The sequence below is a fragment of the Malaya genurostris genome, chromosome 2 (assembly GCF_030247185.1).
Source record: "Malaya genurostris strain Urasoe2022 chromosome 2, Malgen_1.1, whole genome shotgun sequence".
Lineage (NCBI taxonomy): Eukaryota > Metazoa > Arthropoda > Insecta > Diptera > Culicidae > Malaya > Malaya genurostris.
The window spans coordinates 67,247,672-67,274,240 of record NC_080571.1 but is presented as its reverse complement, the minus strand read 5'-3'; the positions used below and the strand labels follow the sequence as shown (position 1 = coordinate 67,274,240).

The 26,569-nt window shown below is 37.6% G+C and overlaps 3 protein-coding genes across 6 annotated transcripts; 2 read left to right on the top strand and 1 right to left on the bottom strand.

The window, feature by feature from the left end:
- Nucleotides 1-680: 680 nt before the first annotated feature.
- LOC131428124 (GTPase HRas) lies at nt 681-9,423 on the bottom strand. The gene is made up of 6 exons (XM_058591801.1): nt 9,270-9,423; nt 9,119-9,208; nt 8,224-8,476; nt 3,475-3,615; nt 3,285-3,400; nt 681-3,217 (listed from the first exon to the last, which is right to left on the bottom strand). Exons 3-6 carry the CDS (start codon nt 8,360-8,362, stop codon nt 3,041-3,043), a joined length of 573 nt encoding a protein of 190 aa, XP_058447784.1. The 5' UTR covers nt 8,363-8,476; nt 9,119-9,208; nt 9,270-9,423; the 3' UTR covers nt 681-3,040.
- A 3,295-nt stretch (nt 9,424-12,718) lies between these two features.
- LOC131430755 (probable basic-leucine zipper transcription factor L) lies at nt 12,719-15,356 on the top strand. Of its 3 annotated transcripts, none has more exons than XM_058595957.1 (4): nt 12,719-12,821; nt 12,874-14,503; nt 14,583-14,752; nt 14,826-15,356. In XM_058595957.1, exons 2-4 carry the CDS (start codon nt 13,048-13,050, stop codon nt 14,949-14,951), a joined length of 1,752 nt encoding a protein of 583 aa, XP_058451940.1. In that variant the 5' UTR covers nt 12,719-12,821; nt 12,874-13,047; the 3' UTR covers nt 14,952-15,356. The 3 variants fall into 3 exon arrangements, with proteins under 3 accessions (XP_058451940.1, XP_058451941.1, XP_058451939.1); XM_058595958.1 differs by having other exon boundaries at nt 12,721-12,821; nt 12,885-14,503; XM_058595956.1 differs by having other exon boundaries at nt 12,766-12,821; nt 12,866-14,503.
- Nucleotides 15,357-21,192: 5,836 nt separating this feature from the next.
- Nucleotides 21,193-22,840, top strand: LOC131431714 (ubiquitin-like protein 7). Of its 2 annotated transcripts, none has more exons than XM_058597579.1 (3): nt 21,193-21,428; nt 21,533-21,712; nt 21,767-22,840. In XM_058597579.1, exons 2-3 carry the CDS (start codon nt 21,568-21,570, stop codon nt 22,762-22,764), a joined length of 1,143 nt encoding a protein of 380 aa, XP_058453562.1. In that variant the 5' UTR covers nt 21,193-21,428; nt 21,533-21,567; the 3' UTR covers nt 22,765-22,840. The 2 variants fall into 2 exon arrangements, with proteins under 2 accessions (XP_058453562.1, XP_058453561.1); XM_058597578.1 differs by having other exon boundaries at nt 21,508-21,712.
- The last annotated feature ends 3,729 nt before the right edge of the window (nt 22,841-26,569 follow it).

Below are 26,569 nucleotides of genomic sequence, written 5' to 3'. Positions count from 1 at the left end.
AAATAACTAATATTACTTATACCAAATGTGTGTTCATAATTACTTTTTATGAAGAATGAAACTCAAAATGGTGTCTTCAAATTTCCCCTCTTACTCGACGTCCCTGGTTGCAGTCTAATGCACGGTAAATATTTTTAAATCCGATTGAATTCAAAAGTGATTCAAACGACATTTTACAAATTACTAGTTTAATTCAAATTTCGAAGGAATGATAAACATAATAATACCTATTGTTCTTTCAATGTTTATGTTTCTGACATTACTCACCCGCTTTTTTGACGATTGAATGGTTACCCTTGCTTGCTTACTTTCGGACTATTGAAGAAGTGATTTATGTTTGTATTAGTTTGAATATGATTTCTCAATTGTATTTATTCAATATTTTTGCTAAACATTCGTTTTATAACAGTGCTTTTTTGACTCACCAGCAATATGTTAGACGAAGCGCATTACAAATTAGCATGCTCATAGTGCATCGAAAAAAGGTGGAAGGATATTTTTTTTTCTGTTCCCGGCCTAGCAGAAAAAGAGTACAAAACTGATTAAGCTCCGGATCTTTCATATTTTGATTTAACTGAACTGCATCGTAGATTTCCTCTTCCAAAGGTAATGCTTAAGAAACCTCTGCATGAAAAATAAACCTAAACAGTAAAAAGTTATGATCTTACTTCAAAAGTATGCATGCTTCATGTTATACTGTTTCATTATGTAGTAGCTTATCATTACTAAACAGTGTTATCGAATCTGATTACAGGTTCTAGTTTTTTCTGTACTCTTAAAATATACCTGCTTCGTCTATTTTTTTCATGCTTTCTGTGGTTCTGCTTTACACTTGCCTACCGCCTTCTATCTTTCCTAACCACCTTTCAAACATTAGCATTTTTATTTTACCTAGCACATAACTAGATCTGATTCTTGACACGCAACTTTTTGAATAGTTAGCGCATTGTCATAAAAAAACGTGTGGTTTGTTTTATGAAAGTGTTATTACTGTTGAATATTTATACTAGTTTAACTAATTTTCCTGGGATGTAAAATACAGTGTGAAATTATTCTTCGAGTATGAGGGAGTTTTAGTGAAGGAAAATACCGGAACAATGTGATTTGGATGTTGCGAATTTTAACTTCTCTTCGAATTTCGATATCTGATTTGTTTCACAGAATACTAGATCCAATTGGCAATGCTCAAAACTACTCCAACCATAATGACAGTTTTAATTAATCATTTTGATTTATTTGGTTGCTTTCACATTATTAGCTGCTGTAACAAATTCACAATCATTTTAAAGCTTGATACTCTACATTTGAAATACTTCCGCACAGTATTTTTCATCCCGGTGTCGCATTCTGTTTTAGTATCGTTAAGAATTGGCATGTGAATATACTTTTAATAATTACTGTTTTACAATCACAGTTGAAGTGGTTGCAGAAAAGATGTTAAAATATCAAACAAATATTCAGCTTTTATGTGGCTGTTCATAATATACACTGCCAAAATTTGTTGAAAAGTGACAAGAAAATGTATTTCGAGAATAATAAGCAGGAGTCTTGAAGGGAAAAAGTCCAGGCAAAAATTATTCGAACACACCCCGCTGCGTTGTTCAAAGAGTGTTCTTACAATAGCGTACTAGACTGACAAAAAGAACCGTCAATTTACATTTTCCAGATGAAAATAAAAAAAGTTTTGTTTAAAAGCTAAGTTCCAAGCCAAAAGTTTTATTGATCTATACAAAAATGTTGAGCTAGAACGGTCGATATTTAGAGGTTTGCCTTAATTTGAAGTCGGAAGGGTTATACATTTTGCTATTTCAAATAGTTCTGAGAAGCCTACTTTGTAAACTTTCTGTAATTTAAAGTTTCTCAATTAGGTAGAAGCTTGTTTCGCAAATTTCGAACCATTTTCTGCTCCGCTCAATTCTGCGAAACGAAACATTTCCATGTGATCCTTCCGAAGGCTTCTTTATTTTTGGCAAAACGACGACTTCCAACTGCATATTCATTCATCTCGAGAAGCAGGAGAAAATCAAAATAAATCTTATCGAATCTCGACCACGAAAATAAGCCTAGCGTTCGGAGCTCCGATTATTTTGCATATTACAGTGTTGGTCGAACGAAAAAGTACAAAATTATTATGCTAGACCAAATGTCTAATTTGATATTATACCAAATACCCTACGATCTTATGTAAATCGAAATGGTGCAAAACGACGTAAGTACACCAAGTGAATTTACAAGGCGGATGTTTATGGACGATCTTATAAGTTTTCACTACATTACCTGGTTGAAGTTGTTGAAAATTGTGAACAATTTGAGCTTCAAAAATTTAGCACGATTGTTGTACCACAAGTTTTTATGTAATCAAACCAAAAAAAAAACTCATGTGCTACAACAAAATAATTAAAATTTTTCATGAAACTACTGGATAAAATCAAATGTAATTGATTAAAAAAAACTTAGGAATACAGTGTGTAACGGTTATCATGGATGTTACCTTTCTAAAGCTATCAGTTACCATCTTATTGATCGACTTGTCTTGCTTGTTTTTTCTAGGTTTACTCGTTCACTTAAACGTATGTTTTGTAAAGTGACAGTTTTACGTAGAATTATATGCTGGTTAATGCTGACGATTTAGTTACTTATTTCCGTACTCAACCGGACTGTAGTCAGTTAGCTTAGTTGAAGATCATCGGTTAATTTACGTTCAATAGTTGTATGATTTTAGTGTTTTTTTTACATCTTATACTTTATACCTTATCGATGTTACAGAAAAGTAGTTAGTGAATTTGTCTGTGGTTGACATTGTACGTTAAACATATCTATAACCTGCTCACTGTTTCCCTACAGCCCGGATTACGAGGCCTTGTCTTACTATTTCTTCTTCTGTTACTTGCTGATCGACTTAACGAAACGGTAACAACACCATTTGAGTGTTGATTTGTGCGGTCGTCGAAGGGATCACATTGTCCCTTGCGTTCCTTCGGGTAGAAAATAATGGAGAAGGGCAGCACTCGATTCTCATTCTTTAATTTAAAAACACCGATTACAATAGCCGACATTTGAAGCGATGAGTTGAACCAAGCTTATTGTGCTTCCGGTTCTTTTTCCCTCTCTCCTTATCTTTGCGAATTTCTCGAACAAGTGTGTAAAAGGCATCATCGACTCCCATTCTGGTTTTAGCGGACGTTTCAACGAATGGCACACCGTACTGTTTGGCCACCTGAAACGGGGAAAGGTTATGTTTTTTTTTTAAATTGCGAACTTATTGTTTCAAACTGTAAGCTTACATCTCTCGCCTGATTCATATCCACAGCCCATGCCTGAAGATCGCATTTGTTGCCGACCAATACCATGGGAACTTCCTCCGCGTCTTTGACTCGTTTAATCTGTTCTCTATAGGTTCCTGTTGGTATAAGTTTGCAAATTTCGAACTATAAAAAAATTCAACGAGAAAACGTCGTTCAAATATTAACTTACCAATGTCTTCGAAACTTTTGGCACTGTTTACCGCGAAAACGAGTAGGAAGCCTTCACCGGTTCGCATATACTGATCTCGCATGGCTGAGTATTCTTCTTGACCTGCCGTGTCCAGGATGTCCAGTAAACAAGTCTCACCATCTGATGATAAAATAGATATGATAATTAGAATTACGAAGGCTTTTGAACCTAGAGTAGTATAATAGTAGGTTTTTTTACGCGGATTTCCGAAGTTACGAGGTTTTCTTTACGCGGATTTCCAAAATTACGCGGTTTTTTTTTCGGCATCAAAAAAAATTTTCGATTTTGGAAGTCAAAAAATTTCTCTTGTCCCAAAGTCGATTTAAAAAAAAAATTTTTTTTGAGATAACAGCAGATCCAGACGTTTCATGCATTTCTAAGATATTTGGCATCAATTTTTTTTCTCTAGTTGGGAATTTTTTTTAGGCGGATTTCCGAAATTACGCGGATTTCCGAAGTTACGCGGTTTTTTACGCGCATTTCCGAAGTTACGGGTTTTTTTTACCCGTATTTCCAAAGTTACGCGGTTTTTTTTCGGCATCAAAAAAATTTTCGATTTTGGAAGTCAAAAAATTTCTCTTGTCCCAAAGTCGATTTAACAAAAAAAAAAATTTTTTTTCAGGTAACAGCAGATCTGGACGTTTCATGCATTTCTGAGATATTAGGCATCAAAATTTTTTTTCTTTGGTTAGGAGTTTTTTTACGCGGATTTCCGAAGTTACGTTTTTTTACGCGGATTTCCGAAGTTACGCGGTTTTTTCTTACGCGAATTTCCGAAGTTGCGCGTTTTTTTTAAACGGATTTCCGAAGTTACGCGGATTTCCAAAGTTACGCGGTTTTTTTTTCGGCATAGAAAAAAAGTCGATTTCGGAAGACTAAAAATTTCTTGTCCCAAAGTCGATTTCAACAAAATTTTTTTTTAGGTAACAGCAGATCTGGACGTTTCATGCATTTCTAAGATGTTTGGCTTTTCTTTGGTTAGGAGTTTTTTTACGCGGATTTCCGAAGTTGCGCGGTTTTTTCTTACGCGGATTTCCGGGATTTCCGAACGGTTTTTTACGCGGATTTCCAAAGTTACGCGGTTTTTTTTCGGCATCAAAAAAAATTTTCGATTTTTAAAGTAAAAAAATATCTCTTGTCCCAGAGTCGATTTTACAAAAAAAAATTTGAGATAACAGCAGATCTGGACGTTTCATGCATTTCTAAGATATTTGACATCAAATTTTTTTTTTCTTTAGTTAGGAGTTTTTTTACGCGGATTTCCGAAGTTACGCGGTTTTTTCTTACGCGGATTTCGGAAGTTACGCGGTTTTTTACGCGGATTTCCAAAGTTACGCGGTTTTTTTTTCGGCTTAAAAAAAATTTCGATTTTGGAAGACTAAAAATTTCTTGTCCCAAAGTCGATTTTACCAAAAAAATTTTTTTGAGATAACAGCAGATTTGGACGATCATGCATTTCTAAGATATTTGGCATCAAATTTTTTTCTTTAGTTAGGAGTTTTTTTTACGCGGATTTCCGAAGTTACGCGGACTAAAAATTTCTTGTCCCAAAGTCGATTTTAACAAAAAAATTTTTTTGAGATAACAGCAGATTTGGACGTTTCATGCATTTCTAAGATATTTGGCATCAAATTTTTTTTTCTTTGGTTTGGAGTTTTTTTTACGCGGATTTCCGAAGTTGCGCGGTTTTTTACGAGGACTTCCGAAGTTACGCGGTACATATCCCCCGCGTAAAAAGAGACCTCAATGTATGAGATAAATGGTGGAGCTGAGATGACTATTAAAATAAGCAATAAGCACCAAAACGATGATAAAAAACGGAGAAATTTTCACCATATTAAAACAAAAGCATGCATCCGTGAAATTCCAGTCAAACCTATAGTTCGCTACCGCCGATCACCAAAGTGTTTGAAAAGCTGTTCCTCGAATAAATCCTAACGGATTCGTAAAACCAAAACAACATCATTCTTCCGGAACAGTTTGTCTTTAGGAAAGGGCCATTCTTCGTGAGTTGAAAACGCCGTCAAACAGAACTGTATAGTTTCCAAATCAACGGGTATGACTAAACTCGACGTCGAAAAAGTATTCGACGTTTGCTATGAAGGACTTGTTTACAAGTTGTGTGAGCTGAATCGTTCCTAGTTTCGCTCCCAAGAATGATCCCCGGTGCTTTCCGTATTCCAACAGGCATTCCCCAAGGTAGTCTTCTGGGTCCTTTGCTGTACAGCATTTTTACATCGGATATTCTTCCTCCTTTCTCTATTGTTGCTGACGGATGATATTGCAACCTTTGTGAAAGGAAGATAGTTACTCCCCTTACCTAGAAGCTATAGTCCCGGGGTGTTGTATGAAACATACGTCTCCACATAACTCGGTCCATGGCTGCTCGTCGCCAGCCACACAACAGATGCTTCGTAAATCGATCCCCCTTGCTCTCTGCGTTCCTCTTTCTCTTGTCCCCGCCAGATTAAATTCAAGAACTATTTCCATTGGACTGTCGTCCGACGTCCTAATGACATGCCCATCCCATTGTAGCCGTCCGTACGATGGACTGTTACCAGCTGTTGCAATTCGTGATACATACGCCGTCTCCACGTTCCGTCTTCTATCTGCACTCCGCCTTAGATGGTCCACAGCACCATCCCTTCGAAAATACTAAGGGCGCGTTGATCCTCTGCCAACATAGTCCAGATCTCGTGATCATAGAGAACAACCGGTCCAATGAGCGTTTTGTAGATGGTCAATTTCGTGCGGTGGCGTACTTTACTCGATCGAAGGGATTTTCATGCCCAGTCCGATACGCCTAGCTTCAGCTTTCAGTTCGGTGTATGTTTCCATCATCTTCTCAAGGTTACATGATACAATATCAACATCGTCAGCGAAGTCGAAAAACTGTACGGACTTTCGAAAGATCGTATCACTCTTCGTATCACACCTTCCAAAGCAATATTGAACAAGCGACAAGAGAGTCCATCACCTTGCTTTAGCCCTCTCCGAGATTCGAAGTGACTAGAGAGTGTCGCAGAAAGCCGGACGTAGCGCATCACTTTATCCATCGTTGCTTTGATCAATCGCGTCAGTTTATCCAGAAAACCATATTCGTGCATGATCTGCCATAACTGTTCTCGATCGATGGTTTCGTATGCCACTTTGAATTCAACGAATAGGTGATGCGTAGGTATGTTGTATTCACGACACTTCTGGAGTACTTGTGTTATCGCAAATATGTGATCCGTATTGGCGTGGGCCCCAGTAAATCTCGCTTGGTACGGTCCTATGAATTTCTTAGCTATTCGTGATAGACGACGGCAAAGAATTCGGAAGAGTACTTTGTAGGCGATGTTCAGCAATATGAATGCGCGGTAGTTGCAACGGTCAAGCTTATCACCCTTTCTGTAGAGAAGACATACCACTCCTTCCACCTATTCTTTCCGTTTGTTTATATGTTTGTGTTTGTTCGCTCTGGAACACGATATCGACGAGATCTGGATTGTGTTTCGTGTCGTGTCATGGTGAAGGACTTCGAAGTGTATTTTCGATCCATTTGGTCGCTGTTTGTGCTTTGCTTGTACCGATAGTGCCGGCTACCGGAGATTTTGTATTACAAAGAAATTCAACTACTCACTATATTTCCTGTTCGAAGCGCCATTCAAGGTGGCAAGTGAATTGACGATTTCAATTTCCCGTTTTTTCCCGGTGCGCGAGACAAAAAATTTCCGGTTTTTTTAACAGGCTTAAATCGCCTAAGTTCAGTATTTTTTTGAATATTTCTAGAAATCTCACATCCAAAAAAACATCGAGAGTTGAGAAATAAAGTTACGGCCGTTAGGAGTTTTAGTGCGGATCGGGACGACCGCTGAGAAAAATTTGGACGCGGATCAGGACGGCCGTGAGGAGTTCTAGTGCGGATCGGGATGACCGCTGAGAAAAATTTGGACGTGAACCGGGACGGCCGTGAGGAGTTTTAGTGCGGATCTGGACGACCGCTGAGAAAAATTTGGACACGGACCGGGACGGCCGTGAGGAGTTCTAGTGCGGATCGGGATAACCGCCGAGAAAAAAATTTGGACACGTGCCGGGACCTCTACTTTATTTGGAGATGAGGGAGGATGTGTGGTTCTAGACCACAACTTAGTTACCACGTTTCGCCTCGTTTCCGTGACCATTAGCAATCAGTGCATCTCCATCACAGCAATCGATTGCTACATTTGACATCTGCACCGTTATCATTATTGGACTTAGTCGATACAAGAAGATTTCAGGAATTCAGAAGCCACACAGGCTTTGGCATGAATCCATCCATTAACTGTTTTCGAACAAATGATTCACTAATGTGAAATGATATTTCTTGAAATTCACGCGAAATCCGCGCCATTGCATCAAAATCTGAGCAGAAATCGTGCTGAATCCGCGAAACTTGCTAAATCAACGAAAACTGCGCGACCGTAACAACCCCGGATTTTTTATTGCTGTTTTACTGTCGTCTTCTGCTATATTCTCTCGTGAGATAAAAATGATTTTTTTTTAGATCCAAACAAATTCCCATGCTAGAATCTAAGAATTTGACGGCTCGCTAAGAAGTATTCACCAGTCTGGTACTAAGAGAGTCTGTAGTAGGAACATGAATCGAATTAAGAGAAAGGTGATTTAAGAATCATCAGTGCCTTGAGTGGTTGGTGTCGCACCGATCGTACGAAGCTAAATTCTTTCAACGCTATTTGTACTTACCAATTACAACCTGCTTTCGGTAGGAATCTTCGATTGTGGGATCATATTCGTCTACAAAGTGGTTCTGTATGAGTTGTATCGTTAGGGCCGATTTTCCGACACCTCCAGCACCGACTACTACCAGTTTGTATTCGGTCATTGTTGCCGCTGGAGATTTCGAGAAGAAGCTGTACGTCTTTACACCAGAATTGTTAAATCAGAATTCACTGTCGTTCAATCAACCGTCAAAGAAAAACAAAACTGCTCGTTGTGGCTGAAAATTGATGAGAAAAAAACACAAACGCATATACAATTAGTGCTCCATTGCGATTTGTCTACTCGTCTGAAAATTTATTTTTTAGCAACAAATTACTGCATTATGATTAGTCACGATTGTTTTTTCGCATGCATTTAGTTTTCTTGAACTGTGTTAATCATGATATGCACGCCCGTCTTGTTTAGTCCTTTTTTATAATTCCAAATCGTAGGAATTTGTCAAGAATCAGCACCAAACACTCACACAATTATAGTAACGTAACATACATAAAAAAAAACAAGTAAACTCTAATGTCGAGGTCAACATAGTAGTAATTACTCAGCATTCCGCTTCAATTTTCATGAAAAAAAATTTAAAAGCTCTCGGCATGATGCTATTAATCTTACTGGTAACAATTGTATAACATTAATTTCTAGGTTTTAGTGTTCGCAGCATCAAATTAATACGGTGTAGTGAGTGGATGCTGAATGTTTTTATACATGCAGTGACTCATTTTGTATTTATATTGAGCACAAATCACGTAGATTGATTAATTCAGATCAAATTAAGGCGATTGACAATGTACGATAAAACAAAACCTTATGCACTACTAGCTTGTATTGTAAGCGACAGAGGAAAAAAAAACAATGAGATATTCACTTGTTCACTTCTCGTGCTTCTTCGTGACGACTGATGCTAATGATCGAAAATTTTCCGGCCAGCGCATAGCCCCGCAGAATCACTTTTGGTCTACAAAATAAAAACATGTAAAATCACTACTTTCATAGGTAGTACACTTCTATAACTTTACTTCTTCTTCAAGAATGCACTGGATCCAAATTTTAATATTTGTATTTTTCTACAACTTCAAATATCGATAAAATTGAAATTTCATTTTTCAATTCTCGTATCGCTGCCAGACCGATCCCTTTTTCTTCTTATTCTCGCAGACGAACTGATGCGGTTGAATCGGTAATGGTAAGTCCGGTGCACAAGAAATAGAAACGGTTAGCCCGACATCAAAGATATGGCGTCGTACTATACACGGAAACGAATGTTACGCTAGTTCTAACTTCGCTTTATTCCATGAGTGGAAATTTTATATAACAATAGGGTAACAGAGGTATTTTGGCCCGCTTTAGGATCGATTTTATTTTGGCCCACTTTGTAAAAATATCCACCAAATGTTTTAATATCTTTGAAGAATCTTTCCGCAATAGGTAATTTAATGTGATTAGCTTCAAACTGATGCAACATGGGTTACCTAAGATCGATTGAATCCATATAGTTTGTTAGGTGGGCCAAAATATATGAAGTAGCCAAAATACCTCTGTTACCCTATATAAAAGAAAATTTCCGAGTTCTTCGGGTATGTTAAAGCCGGGGTAGAATAAATGATATAATAAAAAGAAATAGTAAATGACCAGTTCTTCCTAGAACTTTACCATAATCAACAGCTTATTTGTAGAGAAGGAACATTAAGGCTTAGTTTATTCGGCATCGTCCATTCCTATATCTGCGAGGTATAATAAAAAGGTGTTAGTCGCCTGACTTTAACACATTCATAAAGTCTTTAAAAAATCATAAATTTAAGCAGGAAAACTTTTAAAATAAGTGAAAACATTTGCAGATGAAAGTTTTTCTGATTCAAAACAATTGTATTTAAAAGTATTGGTTCTTAAACGCAAAAATTCGCATAAATCACACGAGAATTCGATCGAAATAATTTAAAACAAATATGTCATTTCAACCAACAACAAAACAAAAATCTAGCGTGAAATGAATGTCACACCTAAAACTGTGTCTCATATGAAAGCGGCACCTCAATCGTGGTGGTACCTCATGTCGATCTACAAGTGTTCGCCATGCCATGATTGAGCAAATTTTACACACAGTTCATATGTGAGCCTGTTTATCTGTTTTCTGTGGTTTTAATCTATGAAACTAGAAAATGATGATGGTAAAAATTAGCACATAGAGCAACATATGAATCGAGTATCAATTGCGAACATCTCAAACTGTCGTTAGATGACTAATATTCTTTCGAAATAACAGTGATTTAAGTTTTTACCACCCAAGCAACACTGACTAAGTTCCTTTATGCGTTCGTTACGAATGAATTATTGATTTGATGCCAAACGATGAAAATTTTGAACGCCGTTAAATAGGTTTGCGAGAATTGATCTATGAAAACCGTTTATCTTTGAAACACACAATGTGCCAAGGTCAGAAACCATTGCTGAATGATGATATTTATAGGTGAGTGTATGTCGAAATAAAAGTAGTAATAAACATACTGAATTAATCATTTGATTAGACTTAGTCCAACGCAACAATTGAATATAGCTAAACAATCTACATCTTATTTTGCCTTCGGATCTTCTCATACGGCTGCAGTCTACGAAAGAGATGGTAATCAAAAGTGGCACTGCAATGTGTGCTCGTACCTTAGTTTTTTCGCTTCGCGTCGAAACTCGGGACATGATGAATCTCTTGATTTGTTTTATTGCAGCGACAGTGCTAAACGAAAGACGATCAATTCTTCATTAACTTCTGAACGCTCATTGGATAGTATACTAGAGATTGAGGTGGGGAAAGAATCCCATCTCCGACTTCCATTTCTTCGATCCATGTATGTACCCATATTCGATCCATATATGAGCACACTATCATTCTAACAACAACATGCTCTCTATTGAAAAGAATAGTATTTTACACTCAATGAAGAACCACTTTAAATTAACCAACGTTATTTTTTCTGTGTATTGATAGTTTAGTATATTTTTGAAAATTGCGTAACATTACATTGCCCGAGATTTAAAGTTTGGATGAGATTTTGTGATCGCAAGAGGAAGTAAACAAAGAGAAACTGTCATTTGCACTTAGGACCTTCCCACTTGTACGCGGCGGGCAGATTTCCCCCCAGACGGCTGACTATGTCTGCCAGCCATTTTTGCAATATGTGTATGTTTGGTAGTGCAATGTTATTGGCAATAACATTTTCCATGATTAGTATATATGAAGGGCAACAACTTATTGCCTTTCATACGTATCTTTTATTGAAAAAAATAAAACAAAGACGCTTAAAATGTAGAACCGATTCAAAACGGTTCTGCCAATCTTGTATGGCAAGAATCCGACAGAAAGAACCGTTAATAACCGCTAGGCGAAATTCTCTGCCGGAAACGGTTGTTGCATTGTTGCCAGTCTGCCCGCTGCATACAAGTGGGGATACGTTATTATTTTTAGCTTTTCATCAAACTCAATTCATCAATAATGGTTGGTACATGTGAAATCATAGACCAGGGGTTCCCAAAGTGGTCGATATAGACCCCTAGGGGTCGATATCTTTTTTGCGGGGGTCGACGTAAACAAGAACTGGCTATGGGGGTCGACGAGGTCTAGAAATCGACCCCCTATTGTTTGATATAAGTTGTTGTTTGAAATATTTACGCTAAAAAGTTGTGTTTCTTTAACCATCCTCTGAAATTTTCCATCAATATAAAAAAGGCATGAATTTTCAAAGGAATTTGTTGAGGGGGGTCTGAGGCTTAAGTTAATTTTAGTAAAGAGGTCAAAGCAAAGTCCTGGCATTACATTCCTTTTGTGGAATTTGGGCTTTCTGTTTCAACAGACTTCGCAGCCGATTCTTAGTGTACAGAATCATTGCATGGCTAGTACTATGATTCCTACTGACACTAAGGGTCCATGACCCAAAATAGTTTGGGAACCCCTGTCATAGACCATTCCATCTTGAGTTTATGTTTGGCTTTCAAATTTACCAACGATCTTCTTAAATTACTCAACGTTATTTTGTTGTGTGTAATGTGATAGTTACGATACTTAACAACATATACATTCTATTGTATAAAGCATGTTCACAAATTACTGAATAGTGTATAACAATACATTAAAATATTTTTCAATGGTCCAAGTAAATAGTATTGTTTTTCAACAATATTTTTTATTCGGGAAGCTATGTTTTGAAACTAAAGTTGGAAGAATGTTTTGAAACTAAAGTGGAGTGAGAAAACAAACCTTTTCTTATTTTTCTCATACAACCTGGTCGCACGCTAATGGTTACACAAATTTATTTCGGTCATACTCGTCCCGAGCTCTGTATTAAAACAGGTTTTCATCGAAGTTGTAAAATAAAACAACATGAGAAAAATCCATATCATATAGAACGGCGTTGGCGTTACTCTAAAAATATAAATGAACAAAAGTTTTATAATTTTGTTTTATTGTGTATTTCGTTTTGACGTCCATAAACGTCATACGTTATATATTTTCATGTGATTAGACAAAAAATATTTTGTCTTCGTTTTGCTTCATCGATTCATAATTAATAAGTTTAGGAACGGTAGGAGTATGCATACTTTTGCTAGCACTGATAATGAATTATAGAATTTCAGTTACATTCTAGTCTATTCCACGAAGTTCGTTCAAATTACCGATTGTGATAGTGATGCTTATCAAGGGGTCAGAAAAACAACCTAATGCTTTTTCATAGGCAACGTCAAGTAGAAAAGGGTAAAATTAATGAAATCATCGTCTCGAATGTTTGCTATTAGAACCAGCAACGTAGAATGTCACAAAGCCCTCCCAGCTACATGGACGGTGTTCCGGTGAAGATTTCGGAATGTTTCAAGCCTCCTCCGAAAATAACTCTTCCGCAAACGGTGATTAATCGATTAGCGCAGTTACAACACGGAAAAGCCATTGGAACGAATGGCTACTCTAGCTATGGTTTCGATTTGGAAGAAACAGTCTTGCAGCGAATTGCTGAATGGCGAGCTGTCAAAGAAAAGACGTGCTATGAAAGAGAGGAAAGGATTAGATCCAAAGATCAAGAACGATTGCGACTGGCTGAACAAGAACAAAAGCGTAAGTTAAATCAGATTTCTTACCCCAACACAGACGAACTCTCCAGTGCTAGTGATGATAACGAGGATGAAGTTTCGGAAGAAATTGAGGAATCCCCTCCGTCTGGATCTTCTGAAGAGCAAGTTCTGCAGAAGGCTGCTTCGTTGGTAGTTAGTTCTAATGTTGGTCAGTATGTACCATTTAATCAGTTTGATACCATTTTGATTCCGACGGTGACAAAATTCGGTGCTAATGAGATAGTTACTGACGATGCAACGGTGTTGAATTTTAACATTCCCAAGGGTAACAATCTGACAAACAACAACAATAATAATAATAATAACACGTACAATAAGATCAATTACTCAGATTTTGAAAACGATACATCCAGTCCCTTTGATAATATGGAACTGAAAACAATGAATGATTTAGATATTTTAGCTCAAGTTTTAAACTTGAATGTTTCCAATTCTTGCTCAGGAACAAAACCTGAAGAATCAAGAAATTCGGATGAATTGAAAGAAGACAAAGTTCCAGAACCAGTTATTCTAGAACAGAAGATTTCGGCAAAAGAACAACACTACAACTATGTGCAGCCGTCGCAATATGAACAAACAACCTATCCGGTACAACCGCAGCAACAGGCCCCATCCTCAAATGATTATTATAATGCTTTCAATAGTTACCAGTACAGCTACGGGCAGTATGCTCCAACTTCCACTACATCAACTGCTTGCTATGCACCAACCGATAATAGGTTACTCAGTCAATACAATACGGCCACAAGTACGTCTTATACGCCGCCGTTTCATTCCTACAACCAAGGTACGAGTTCAACCGCATACAACTATTTCCCATACACCAGCTCTGCCACAAACTCGGCATTGCAATCTTCCTATGGACATTCGTATCTCTACAACAATGCGTACGGTCAGCAAACTCAGCAAACGCTGTCCAGTTCGGGTTACAGTTACTCAACACAGCCATCAACAATGACCGCAACGGCGGCGATAGTTCATGGACCAGAAAGTGAACAAGCTACCGCTTCCACGGTTATGAGATCAAAATCCAAGAGTGTGCCGGACATTGTGCGTCAATTGGACGAAGAGGTTCAGGATTCGGCTCAGCGAAGAACTAGAAATAACAGCCAATCCAATGCCGAAAAAAATCAGATCAATGGTGAGTACGATTTCTGCCTAACTGTGGAGGGCAGTGTTTTGGCAAACAAATCTGATTAAAATTTCATTCGTATTCTTAGATAACACTGCTACTAAATCTCCAGTAGCTTCATCTGCTGACCAAGATTTTACAGTTTATAATCAGTTGTCGTTGGCGGATCAAAACTTAGTCAAACGCATTAGTTCTATGGGATTTCCACTGGGGCGTGTAGCAACGGTGCTTAAACGAATAGGCAGTGATGATAAACAGGTAAGTGACATATAGTTGCATGATTTGATTGTTGAATAAAATTATATTTTTTTATTTCCGTCCATGCTACTAGATCGTGGAACATTTGATACCTTTAGGAGAATTACTGGATTTAGGATTCGAAGAAACGAAAACATCAGAAGCTTTACTCAAATTTAGCAACAACAAACATAAAGCATTGGATTACTTGATATCGTAGTATTCGTTCTGAATATTAGGGGAGTCTGTCCGTAAAATTCAGTATGTGGCGATATGATTTTTGTATTTGTCCGGTTCGTAAAACCAATAACTACAGTAGCTATTTCCAAACAGGACTATTTGTTATCAATGACATTAAGCTTCGCTTCTTTGTTGCCTTAGAATGCAAATAAAATCTGTAGTATTAGAAATCCACTCAATAGATCTGTGACCATTGAATAGCAGACCCGAATATCGTGATACGTGGATATAATAAATACCATACAGCATATTATGCAAGAAATATAGTCAAGCCTGTCTGGTTTCAACGAGAAATTCTGTTTGTATATTATTATTTATTCTTGATTTACTCTAAGTGAAATAGTTTGGCGGTATAGTGAACAATACAATACAATCTATTCATCCAGTCGTGCATGAGATTATATTTTTCCGAAATCTTGCCCCAATGTCAGACCCACATGTTGTATAAGATACAGAGCCAACGTTCCATCAGCTGGCCCCGCTTGAACGCAACGTTTGCATCAAATGGATTCGAACATTACCTAAAGACTTTCGATCTCTTGTGGTTGACAAGCAATCGACGCAAATTTAGCTTATATTTTTTAGATTCGTATCTATATAACTATCAACTTTGCATTTTACCCCAACGTCCTATTTCTTAGGAATGTCCGATACCGAGTCGATACTTTGAGGTATCGATACTTTCGTTCAAGAAACGGTATCGCTCAGTCGTTATCACATCAGAGCAATACTGTTAGTATCGATACTTTTGGTCTCGATACTTACAGTATCGCAACGGATTAAGGTCAATTCCCATTACGACGGAACATTTTTTCTTGTTTCATTTATAGAGGCTTTAACCTTAAGGTCAATAAAAATAGTCTAGATGAACAACGTTGAGTCAAATAAATGGTTACCTTCCAACATCGCTAAAAAAATTAAAAAGGCGGGTGGGTAATGTCAGAGACATAACTGTATGTCGTGAATACGAAAACAACGGACATGTTCCTAAACACTTCCGAATATCAATTAGTTGATCAATTGTATGAATTATGCAAGCATTCCCCTTTTCCACATTTTTCGCAAAAACAAAGAAGGCTTCACGTGATCTAGATTACTGTGAAGTTCACACAGCGAAAAGTGCGAAAATCAAATCAAACAGTTCTAGATTTGCACTAAACTGAGGATATTTCCCTTCGATTTGCGAGCAAGAAATCCTAATAGTTCTTTAGAAAACATTTAGAGCCATTAGAACGGCTGATTTTGTGTAATGCTCTCCACCGTTGCTTTTTCACCAATGCAAATGACGCAGCTCTGACGTAATCGCTCTTGTCGGAAGCGAAACCACAGACTAACAGACAGGACACTCAAATTTGATTTATCAATCATTTTAACGGTCATTTCGAATATTCCATTATTTGGGACAGTACTCACATGTGTCATGATGGCGCCACGTTACCCTATCAAAAACATCATGTCTGTCATCTAGACTGTCTTTATTTTTTTCATTTACCAACAGAGTTGCCATTCATACAGAATTACCTGTAATGTATTGATTTGTATACGTCCATGCGAATTTCATGCAGGATACAGATTTAATACATATTGCCAAAGATAAACTGAAGATTACAATGTTCCATACGTTTCATTGAAAAATGTTGGGTCAGTAATCGTTAACCAGTTGGTTCAGTAATAATGTAATTTTATTGACCCTCCGTTAACAAGCGTCGACTAGTTCCGACAAAATGCCATGGAAACAATACAAGTTAGAAAGGACGCACACATATGTTTACATTCAGCATATAATGATTTCTTGCCACAACTGATGCTTCATGGGATGAGGCTATAACAAACTAAATAAATTCTAGACAATGGTTCTAAGTAGTTTTCACTTTCTTATTCTAAGAATCACTGATATAAAGCGAAATTTCTCAATATCGTTCATACTGTAACTTGATATTTTTCCAAACATAAACAATCATTGTCATAGTTACGACGCATCTAGTGATCAGACACTTGTTGTTTTGCTTCAAAATACTCAAATTGACAGTGAACCGAGCTCATCGAGGGGTCCTATTCAAATGATACCTAAGAAATCGCAGACTACTCTATCTTGCGTTTATCTTTGATATTGCCTAAACTATATACATAATTGCGCCTACTTCTCATCCTCCAACTCAATAAAAAATCGAACCCGTTTTGTTGCAATATTTACTTGCTTCTGGTCTGCCGCCACTTAATTTCGGGTGAAAACTACCAACACAATAAAAAATAGTCTAGATGAACAAATTTGAGTCGAATAAATGGTTACCCTCCAACATCAAGAAAAAGTTAAATAGGGTAACAGAGGTATTTTGGCCACTTCATATATTTTGGCCCACCTAACAAACTTTATCAATTTCATCGGATTTTATCGATGTTAAGTAACCCATGTTGCATCAATTTGAAGCTAATCACATTAAATTACCTATTGCGGAAGGGGTTTTCAAAGATATTATAACATTTGGGGGATATTTTTACAAAGTGGGCCAAAATAAAATCAATCTTAAAGTGGGCCAAAATACCTCTGTTACCCTATATTATCAACGTAATCCAATAAATCATTGTGACGATTCATTTTCAAATATTTTGATGAAATCAGGCATCCCTGCGAGCAGCTGATCGGTGTTGACAAACGAGGGGAAACCAACTAGTAAAAAAACTTTTACATAACACAAGGGGTGTACAGATAGTAAATAGTTCGCGCAGTACAATATAGGTGGAACTAGTGCATCACGAAAAATAATTTTTATTAGAATTTACTCATACTGTCATGTCTGTTAGTCTGTGGCGAAACTAGCTTTGCGAAAGGACACAAAATACATCTGTTCGCAGTACAATTTTTGTTGAGAGGCTTGTTTTTACCTGATTTCGTTTGTAGCTTTTTCACTAATGGGCGGTCCTAACGGCTATAAAAATAGCCGCATACAGATTTTTAATGTCGATTATTTCATTTCGGATTTGCATAATTTATTGAAAGGAACTATTAACAAATACAAATAATAATACCCCTAAGTCCCATACAAACGAACCGCCAATGTTTGGTTCACAGCCTGAACAAGTAAGCCTAGCAAATTACTCCCTTTCGATGCGATAGTTTGAAAATGTGGAAGGAGATCGTTTCTGGCAACACTTTATGCTAGTTGCTACGGCGCAAAATAAGTTTGTTTGTTTATGTTTTCCGTTGCTGTATTGCAACAAATTCAAAGGTACATTCCAGCTAATCGATGGATGAAGAATTGCGATATATTTTGGCACTGATGGGACTTTATTTCATAAACGGGCCTTGGTGTGGAACATGGGTACGGTTCGTATACGTACCACGGAAACAGCGATTAGCGCTCTACACGATAAAATAAAAGTTAAAAGAGAAACAAATGCAAGCTGTGTATGCGTTTTCCCAATAGTCACTCATCTATGCGTGACCCAGACAAATTGATTATAGCCCGAACGGTGGCAGACACAGCAGTTTTTCTCTCACGATGGATAAACTTATTAATTGAATTATTTTCTATTAGTATTATGACGTAAAGGTTCCCCGCATTTAGCAGATGTTGGAAAAATTCCTACTCCTTTGACGGGAGTGATTTGCAATGAGAAGAACGGATGGCTACCATAACGATTCGGTGAACAGTGCCGAGACATTCTAACATATAATACTGAGCAATTCCCGAAAAGCCAAGGAGCAAATTTCTGAAAGGCCAAGGAGGAGAAAAAAAATCCGATATGGAATAACCATATCTCATACACAACAACATAGCTCAAGTTTATTTTTCACTACAATAAACAGTAACTATGGTGAACTTGTTCTTACCCTTCAGTGTTGCTAGTTTTATAGAAAACTTGTTGAAGTACATTGTCACTCTGACAGTGTATCCTGACAGTGTACCGCACGATGCAAAATGTGTCCTTGAAAATTTGTCGAAGTATTCCGTATTATAATTTGTATTTGCTATTAATATGCTGTAGGGATTCGTTTCTAGCATTCAGAAGGACCAAATTGAGGAACTCACTACGATATTCAACACTTTTCGGAACATTTTTCTCGAACGATTTGTTGTACAGCAGCAGATATTTTGTTCTCTTCCTCAGAACGCGTTCTGATTGGCTGGTGTTGGCATGGGTCAAATGAGACAGGTTTTTCAATAGTGTACTATTGAAATACCTCAATGCTTTTGCTATACACGTTTAAGTTGAAAAAATTCGATTCTATTGGTAGTTAGATTATATAAATCCTTTCACAGATCACTGAGCTATGAGCTTTAAAAATACGAGAAAGGCAAACGCGCCTTATGAGTTATCCTCTTTGATACTCGTTTATACCAAACATTTCAGAAAAGTTTAATTTTGAATTATTTGAGATTATGTCACACAACTGAAAATTTTATCATAAAATTGTAATCATATTTCCGATGGCATGTTGTAAAAATTATGTTGATTTGTTAGATACAACAAGAGATATTCACGATCAAAAACTTATCACTCTCTCATAGGGTAAATTTTGAAAAGGCACCCCATAGTAAAGTAAGTCGTATTCACGACAAAAATTAAGTTTCTTACATTTTCAAATGAACAGTTCCTGTACCCGCATATGCATGGCTGCCAGATGGCTGACTAAATGCTGCTGACGGGAAAATATGGCTGGCAGACATTATGGTGACCGACTGCCTCACCGCTGCCAGGTATACAACTCAAACGATACAACCGTATCCACCAGGATTCTTCCACATCGAAATCTTTGATATTTTCAGCGAAGGTGAAGAGATCCAAACGATCGACTAACTAAGATACAGTCGACTATTTTTTGCCTAATTGTATTTGACAGCAGTCACTGAATCAATTTTTGTAGTCGTCTGGTGGCCATGGCTACCCAGGTAGCCTAAAAGCCGTGCGGGTTCCTAATAAGAACGTGTGTAAAATTAAATCGTCATCCTAAGAAAGGTTCAAATAAGGAAAAATTAGATGGTGCGTTAGGTAAAATAATTTTTGCAACAGATTCCAATAGTAACGTTAAGTTATTGCCATATTGTCGCAAAACTGAAATGTAGAGGCGCTGCTTGTTTAGAGGTAATACTCTCAGCAAGAGCTGTCAAATCGGTAGGAAAATTTCTAAATACTCCACCTTTTCAACGATTTCTTATAAAAACGGGCAAATTCATTTGAAAAATCATAGCAGAAGTTGAAGAAAAAGTTTTTACTCTGAGGTGGTAATGTTGATCTTAGTTCATTGTGCGAAACCTATCGTTTATTCAGAATAGAGCATTAAACTTGGTTTGATACCATTTTTCAAATGGCTGGAAATAACAAATAAAGTATCCAAAATAAATAGTACTCGATCGCTATACATTCTAGTACTCAAGAAATCAAAATTACACTGGTTTCTGTTTAAAAAAATATTGATCCGAAAAAACCTAACCTTACCCAATTTTACACATTTCTGAAGATTTTCCATGTTTAATCGTAGTTTACACTAAAAAAAGTAGTAGTAATCATTTTGAAATCGATTTTCTTCTACTTCGAGTGTACTTTTGTTGCTGATATCTATTTGTACTCTTGAATAAACGATAAAAATGTTGCAAATCACTACCGCCGATATGAAAATTTCCGAAAGAATCCTCCTTTTCTTGGTTTCATTTTTCATTGGCAGGTGTCACTACCGGTAAATCAGCTTTACGACAATGTGCCAATCAGCAGTGAGAAAATGCAGTATTCACTTTTCCAACAATTTTTCATATTCAAGAGCTTATATTCAATTGTGAATGCAGTTACTCATGATATCTTTACAATGTGAACTATCTCCTGCATTTTCACTTATCTTTACCCGACTGCTCGCATCAATTTTACAAATCGCTCCCCTTCGGCCTCCTGTTACGACGCCATCTTGATGAGATCAAAATCGGAACTTCAAAATTAACTGATTGCAACGTAAACAAACAAACAGTAATGCATTTGTTTAACGCGTTTACCTTGTTTAGTGCACGAAAATTAGTGAATTTTGTGTCGACTCTCTCCCAATAACTTGGTTTACCTAAAATACAGCAGACAGTGTTTTGGGAAATTAAGTGGAGATAATTTTCACAAATTGAGAGTCGCGATGAATATCAAAACATCGCAGTGTTTGGGGCTCGAAATGCGAGGGGCTCAACGTAATCGGTATACTTTCAAATAGCTGGTGCTTACATCTCGGTGTCAGATGGCTGCTCCACTTCGTTTCGGAAGAATAACAAAGTTATTTGTTTCTAACAGAAAATTTTCAGTGGAATAGCCGGAATAGCAAGAATATTATCTGACGGCTCTGCATAAAAGTTGTTCATGTTTTTTTCGAGTGCTATTTTTGGTACCGTGTAGTGTTGTCAACGTTTGTTTACTACTTTACTGTATGAAATCGGACAAGTCATTCGACGAAGGAACACTATTTAGGACAAAACCCAGATAAGAGGTATAGAAATAATTGCTGTATCTCTTCACTTTTTAAATTTTTTGTGATAAAACGAAAAGCTCTAATCTGTGATATTTAGTTCTTGATTTCGGTTTTCATTTTAGCTGCGATCATAAAGTATAGGAAATTGAGTCTCAACATGCCTTACGTTTATTTGGGAGTACAATTGCCTTTTCAATCGTATAAAAAAATAAAGGTAGACAATTTTGAATTGAATCACAAAGCAGAGCAGCTTCGTGTAGAAGCTGGCAAGGCAATCAAGGGCATACCTGTTGAGGAGCTCGGTACGTAGTACATTTTTCGTTTTATTATATCAACTTGGCATACTTGTTTTACAGATTTTATTTATTGCGGTGATCTACTAGATGACAACGATGTCCTTAGTGACAAAGGCATAGAAAATGGGTCCGTAATTCATATTATACAAAAGAAAAAGGAACTTCCACCTGCAGCAGACGTGCACAACTTCACCGAAGCGGACGTGCAGGAAATTCTTGGAATATGGAGAACCGTAGATTCATCGAATTTCCAGAAAGTACGTCACCCGGAGTTTATGAGAAACGTTCTTGACGCTAATCCGTCGGTTCGCAAAGACTTATGGGCATTGTCCATTTTGAAAGACCCGATTTTGCTGTCTTCCATGCAGCAACCAGAAACAATTCGAAGAGTGGCAGAAAAGCATTATATACTAATCGAAGCATCTCGATCGATCGTCCAGCTTCTTAATTCGAAGATGATATCCAAATCAGCGACATTTTCACCGACAATCGAAAGTGCATTAGATGATGCTTTGTCGGATTCTTCGTCCAGTGATGATAACGCGTCGCCGACAACTTCTACAGGAGCACGGTCGGCTAGACGTATCACTGCAGATCAGCTTGCATCTGCATTGGCTTTCGCGGGCACGTCCTTCAACTCTCTTTCAAATATTTCTCAAAGGGATGCTGACAGTCGGGAAAACACAGATCAAAGTAATCAGCCTTCTACGTCTGGTAGTGCTTCCGCTTCAAATCGCATAACACCATCGATGTTCATGAACGCTTTGTCTGAGGTAATACAATCACAAAGACGATCAAATGATCCCGAGCCAATGGACACATCTCCTCCTGCTGCAGCACCGACCGTACCAGCTGATCCTGTCGACAATGACGTCGGGGCGCAAACACAGACGCAACACTCGACATTGGAGGCGAGTCTTAGTAAATATCGCGCTGAGCTGGATCAAATGAGAGAGATGGGCTTGACTGACACAGAAACAAACATTCAGGCATTGATAGTATGCAATGGAAATGTAGAAGCAGCAGTCAATTTGGTATTCAGTGGTATGACTAATTGAATTTTTCAGTTTTTCCGCAAGAACTTCATTGAGCAACTAACTTGTTTATTCGAATAGAATAAAATTAGTAAAAATATCAGCAGTAGATTTTATTTAGCAAAATGAGATGAATCCAACATATTGCTTTCTCATACAGTAATACTATTACTCTACAGTTTTCGATTCATTGTCAACTTTCGTTTTTTAACAGTTTTTAAAAGTTTAACAAGTTTTCCAAAATTTTAGGTTATTATATTGTTTGTTCTTAAGCTCGATTCCATTCCAGAAATTTTTATTTGCTTTCTGATTTGTGTGTGGCATTAGACAGCTGTATCGTCAAAGTAGGCTCAAAATTCGATGGCGGGTATCAATAAAAAAAGAATAAAAATAATTAATTCAGCAGTCATTACACCATTACTGTTATTGTTTTAGAACCCTGCTTTTGTTACTTTGAAATATTGTTTAAAATTTTTACTAGAAAAAACTTCTATCAATTGAGCTCAAAAAAAGGAAACAGTATTTTCTTTGTTCAAACCAACACTCTAATGTCGATTTCGCTTGAAGCCAAAACAAACCCGGTTTCAACCCCAAGTGCTGTCAAATCCATACATTTGACGGCAGTTGAGGTCAAAACTCTGAAATCTCCCGGGTTGGCGGTTCAATGCATAGGACGCTGGTCTTACAAGCCAGTTGTCATATGTTCGAGCACCGACCTGGAAGGATTCTTGGTCTGTGAACCATTTCACGGTTAATTTTAACTTTTGGTTAAAATCTGACACTGGTTATTTGGTGTCGAGTAGTTAAATTTGACTAAAACTGTGGCCCATTTCAAAACTTGACGGACGAAAACCATCTCGCGGTTAATTTTTTTTTTTTGCTTTCGGTGTTTTTTGGCATAAGGCCGTGTAGGCCCATCTCGCCGTTTGGTCGTATATGTTTGGTTGTTGTTTTTTTATGCTTGGTGGTCTTAAACAGTTAGTTTTATATCTTTTAGGAATTTTGTAATTTCTTTTAGTTCGTGTTCCTTGTTGTCCTTCAATATAGTTGTAAGAGGTTTTTGTTTGTACAAAGTACGGTATTTTATCCTTATGTTATTCCATTTTGTACATTTGTAGAGCAAGTGTTCTAGGTTTTCTTCTTGCTGGCATGTATCGCAGTTTGCGTTTGCCTCCCATCCCCATTTGTGCTTTCTGTCCTTGGTCATACAATGGTTCGATCTTATTCGGTTGAGTGAAATAATTTGGTCTGTTGAAAGGCTAAGAGTGTTATGCCAGATCTTCTTGCCAGGTGTATTCATAAACTCAAAGTGTTTGATTCCTGTGGTTTTTGACATTTCTTGATATTTACGGTTCCAGCTTTCCCAGTTTTCCTTTTTTGCTAAGGCTAAAGTGTCGTTTAATGCTAGTGATTCGTATGTTGTTTGTTGTCCCTCCGCGGCGCTTTTAGCCAGCTGGTCCGCTGTCTCATTGCCCAGAATACCGACATGGCTTGGCAGCCATTGTATTTTAACGGATTGTTTTTTTTCTGCCAATTGTTGTAACGTTCTGTAGATCTCTAGTACGATGTAGTTCTTGTTTGATTTTAGGCCGTTCTTTATGATATCGCATCCGCTTTTTGAATCTGTCAGTATTACGCAGCTCTCGTGTTTTGTCTGAAGACATAATTTTAGAGCTTCTCTGATCGCCATCAATTCTGCGTTTGTGATACTGACGTTAGTATTGGTTTTGTGTGTAATTATTTTCTTCGTGTTTACGTCAATCGCTGCTAAAGCTGTACCGTAGTTGCTTTTTGAGGCATCGGTGTAAATTTTCATGTGATTGCTGTATTTATGTGCCAACATCTCTACAACTGCGCTCTTATATACCCCGGCGTTTGTGTTAGCTTTAGTGTTACGTAGTCCGGGGATGCCTGTTTCGACGCTAACGTTAATCTTCCGTAGGGTACTTAGTTCTATTGTGCTTGACTTTGCAGTGTTTAGTTGGTGCATGATGTCTTGGTTCGCGACGGCCAGTTCGGTCATAAACGTGCCGTTTGCTGCCTCTTTGTCTATCGCATCAAAAATGAATTTTCTGACTGGGTTATCACTTGCTTTGGTTTTTATTATTTCCTTTAACCCCAGCCATCTTGCTCTGTATTCCATTGGCATTTGGCCACTGTCTGCCAACATGATGTTTATGGGAGTACTTCTTAGGTATCTCATGCAGATCCTTATGCAGGCATTGTACGTTGTTTCTAGTTTCTTTAGATTTGCCTTAGCTGCTGTGCTGTATATAATTGATCCATATTCTAATTTTGACCTTATGATGGCGTTTCCAATTTTTAATAGCGTGCTAGGATTTGCTGGACTGTTTCTTCCCGCCATCATTTTGAGTAAGTTTAGGTTGCTTGCTGCTTTAGTCGAAATGTCCTCCAGGTGCTTTCTGTGCGTTAGAGCTCTATCCAGTGTGTATCCTAGGGATTTGTGAGTGTTTTGAAGCTTGATTGTATTGCCCTGGAGTCGTATGATTATTTTATCGTCTGGTATTCGGCTAAAGTTGATTGCTACACATTTCTCCGGGTTTATTGACAATCCTAGATCCTGAAAACCTTTGGACAGTTTGTTTAGATACCTATTTGCTTTCCCGATTATGTCGTATCCTTCTCCGGTTACTAGTATGGAAAAGTCGTCCGCGAATTGTGTTAGAATTATTCCGTCGTCTCAAATTTCGTGTAAGCACGCTGTGTATAAATTGAATAGAAGCGGCGACATTGGACATCCTTGTGGTAGTCCGGTGTTGGTCTTGATGGATACATCCGCTTCTGGTGTAAAAATTTTTATGCAGCGTTCCTTGAGGTATTCGTATATCCAATTTGTAACGCTTGTCGGTATTTTTATGTTTTTCAGGTTCTCTAGCAGTTTTTGGCAGTCTACTGCGTCAAATGCCTTGCTGATGTCCAAAAATATGGCCAGGCATTTCTTGTTGTTTCGTTTGGCGTCTTTGATAGAGTTCACCATATAATTTACGCAACTGATCGCCGAATGTTCTTTGCGAAATCCGAATGACAATTTCGGTAGAAGTCTTTGTTCCTCTGCGTACTGATACAGCCTGTTTTTCATCATCGAGTTTATTAGCTTTACAAACACGTTCATAAGAACTATTCCTCTTTTCGAGTCCGCATTATTTTGGTTTTTGTTTGGTTTTTGAATAAGTACAAGTTTGCACTCTCTCCATTTGTATGGGATCCGTTTCGAACTCCAGACTGTGTTGAGCTGTTTGCAGATCTCGAATTGTATATCTATTCTCAGGTTTTTTAGTATATGGTACGAAATGTTGTCGATTCCTGGTGCCGAGCATGCTTTTTTGGTCGATAGCACCTTTGCGAACTCCTCGAAGCTGAATAATTTTTCCATTTCCGCATTTTCCATTGGCTGGTCTGTACCGTTTCGCCAATTGAGGTCTTTTATGTACTTTGTGTAATTGCTTTCCACGAACTTTTCTGCCAATTTTTTGGAGGGTGCGTGTTCTGCTCCTTTTTTCGTTCCGGTCAGTGACGCGTTCAGACCTTTTGCTATATTCCACAATTGTTGGACCGGTGTCGTCTCATCAATGAGTTTTTTGATTTCTGTGTTGTGTTTCCTTTTGCTTCTTCTCACAAGTCTCTTGAATATTGCTCGCGTTTTCTGAAGGTCTATTTGCGTTGTGGTCGAACGGTGTTTGTTGTACTCTTTTAGTTTTTTCCTTTTTTCGTTGTAGGCTTCTTGAATCTCGTTGTTCCACCATCGTTTGAGATAGTTCGCTTTTTTGTTGTTTATAAAATACGCGGCTTCTTCAATTTTTTCCTCAAA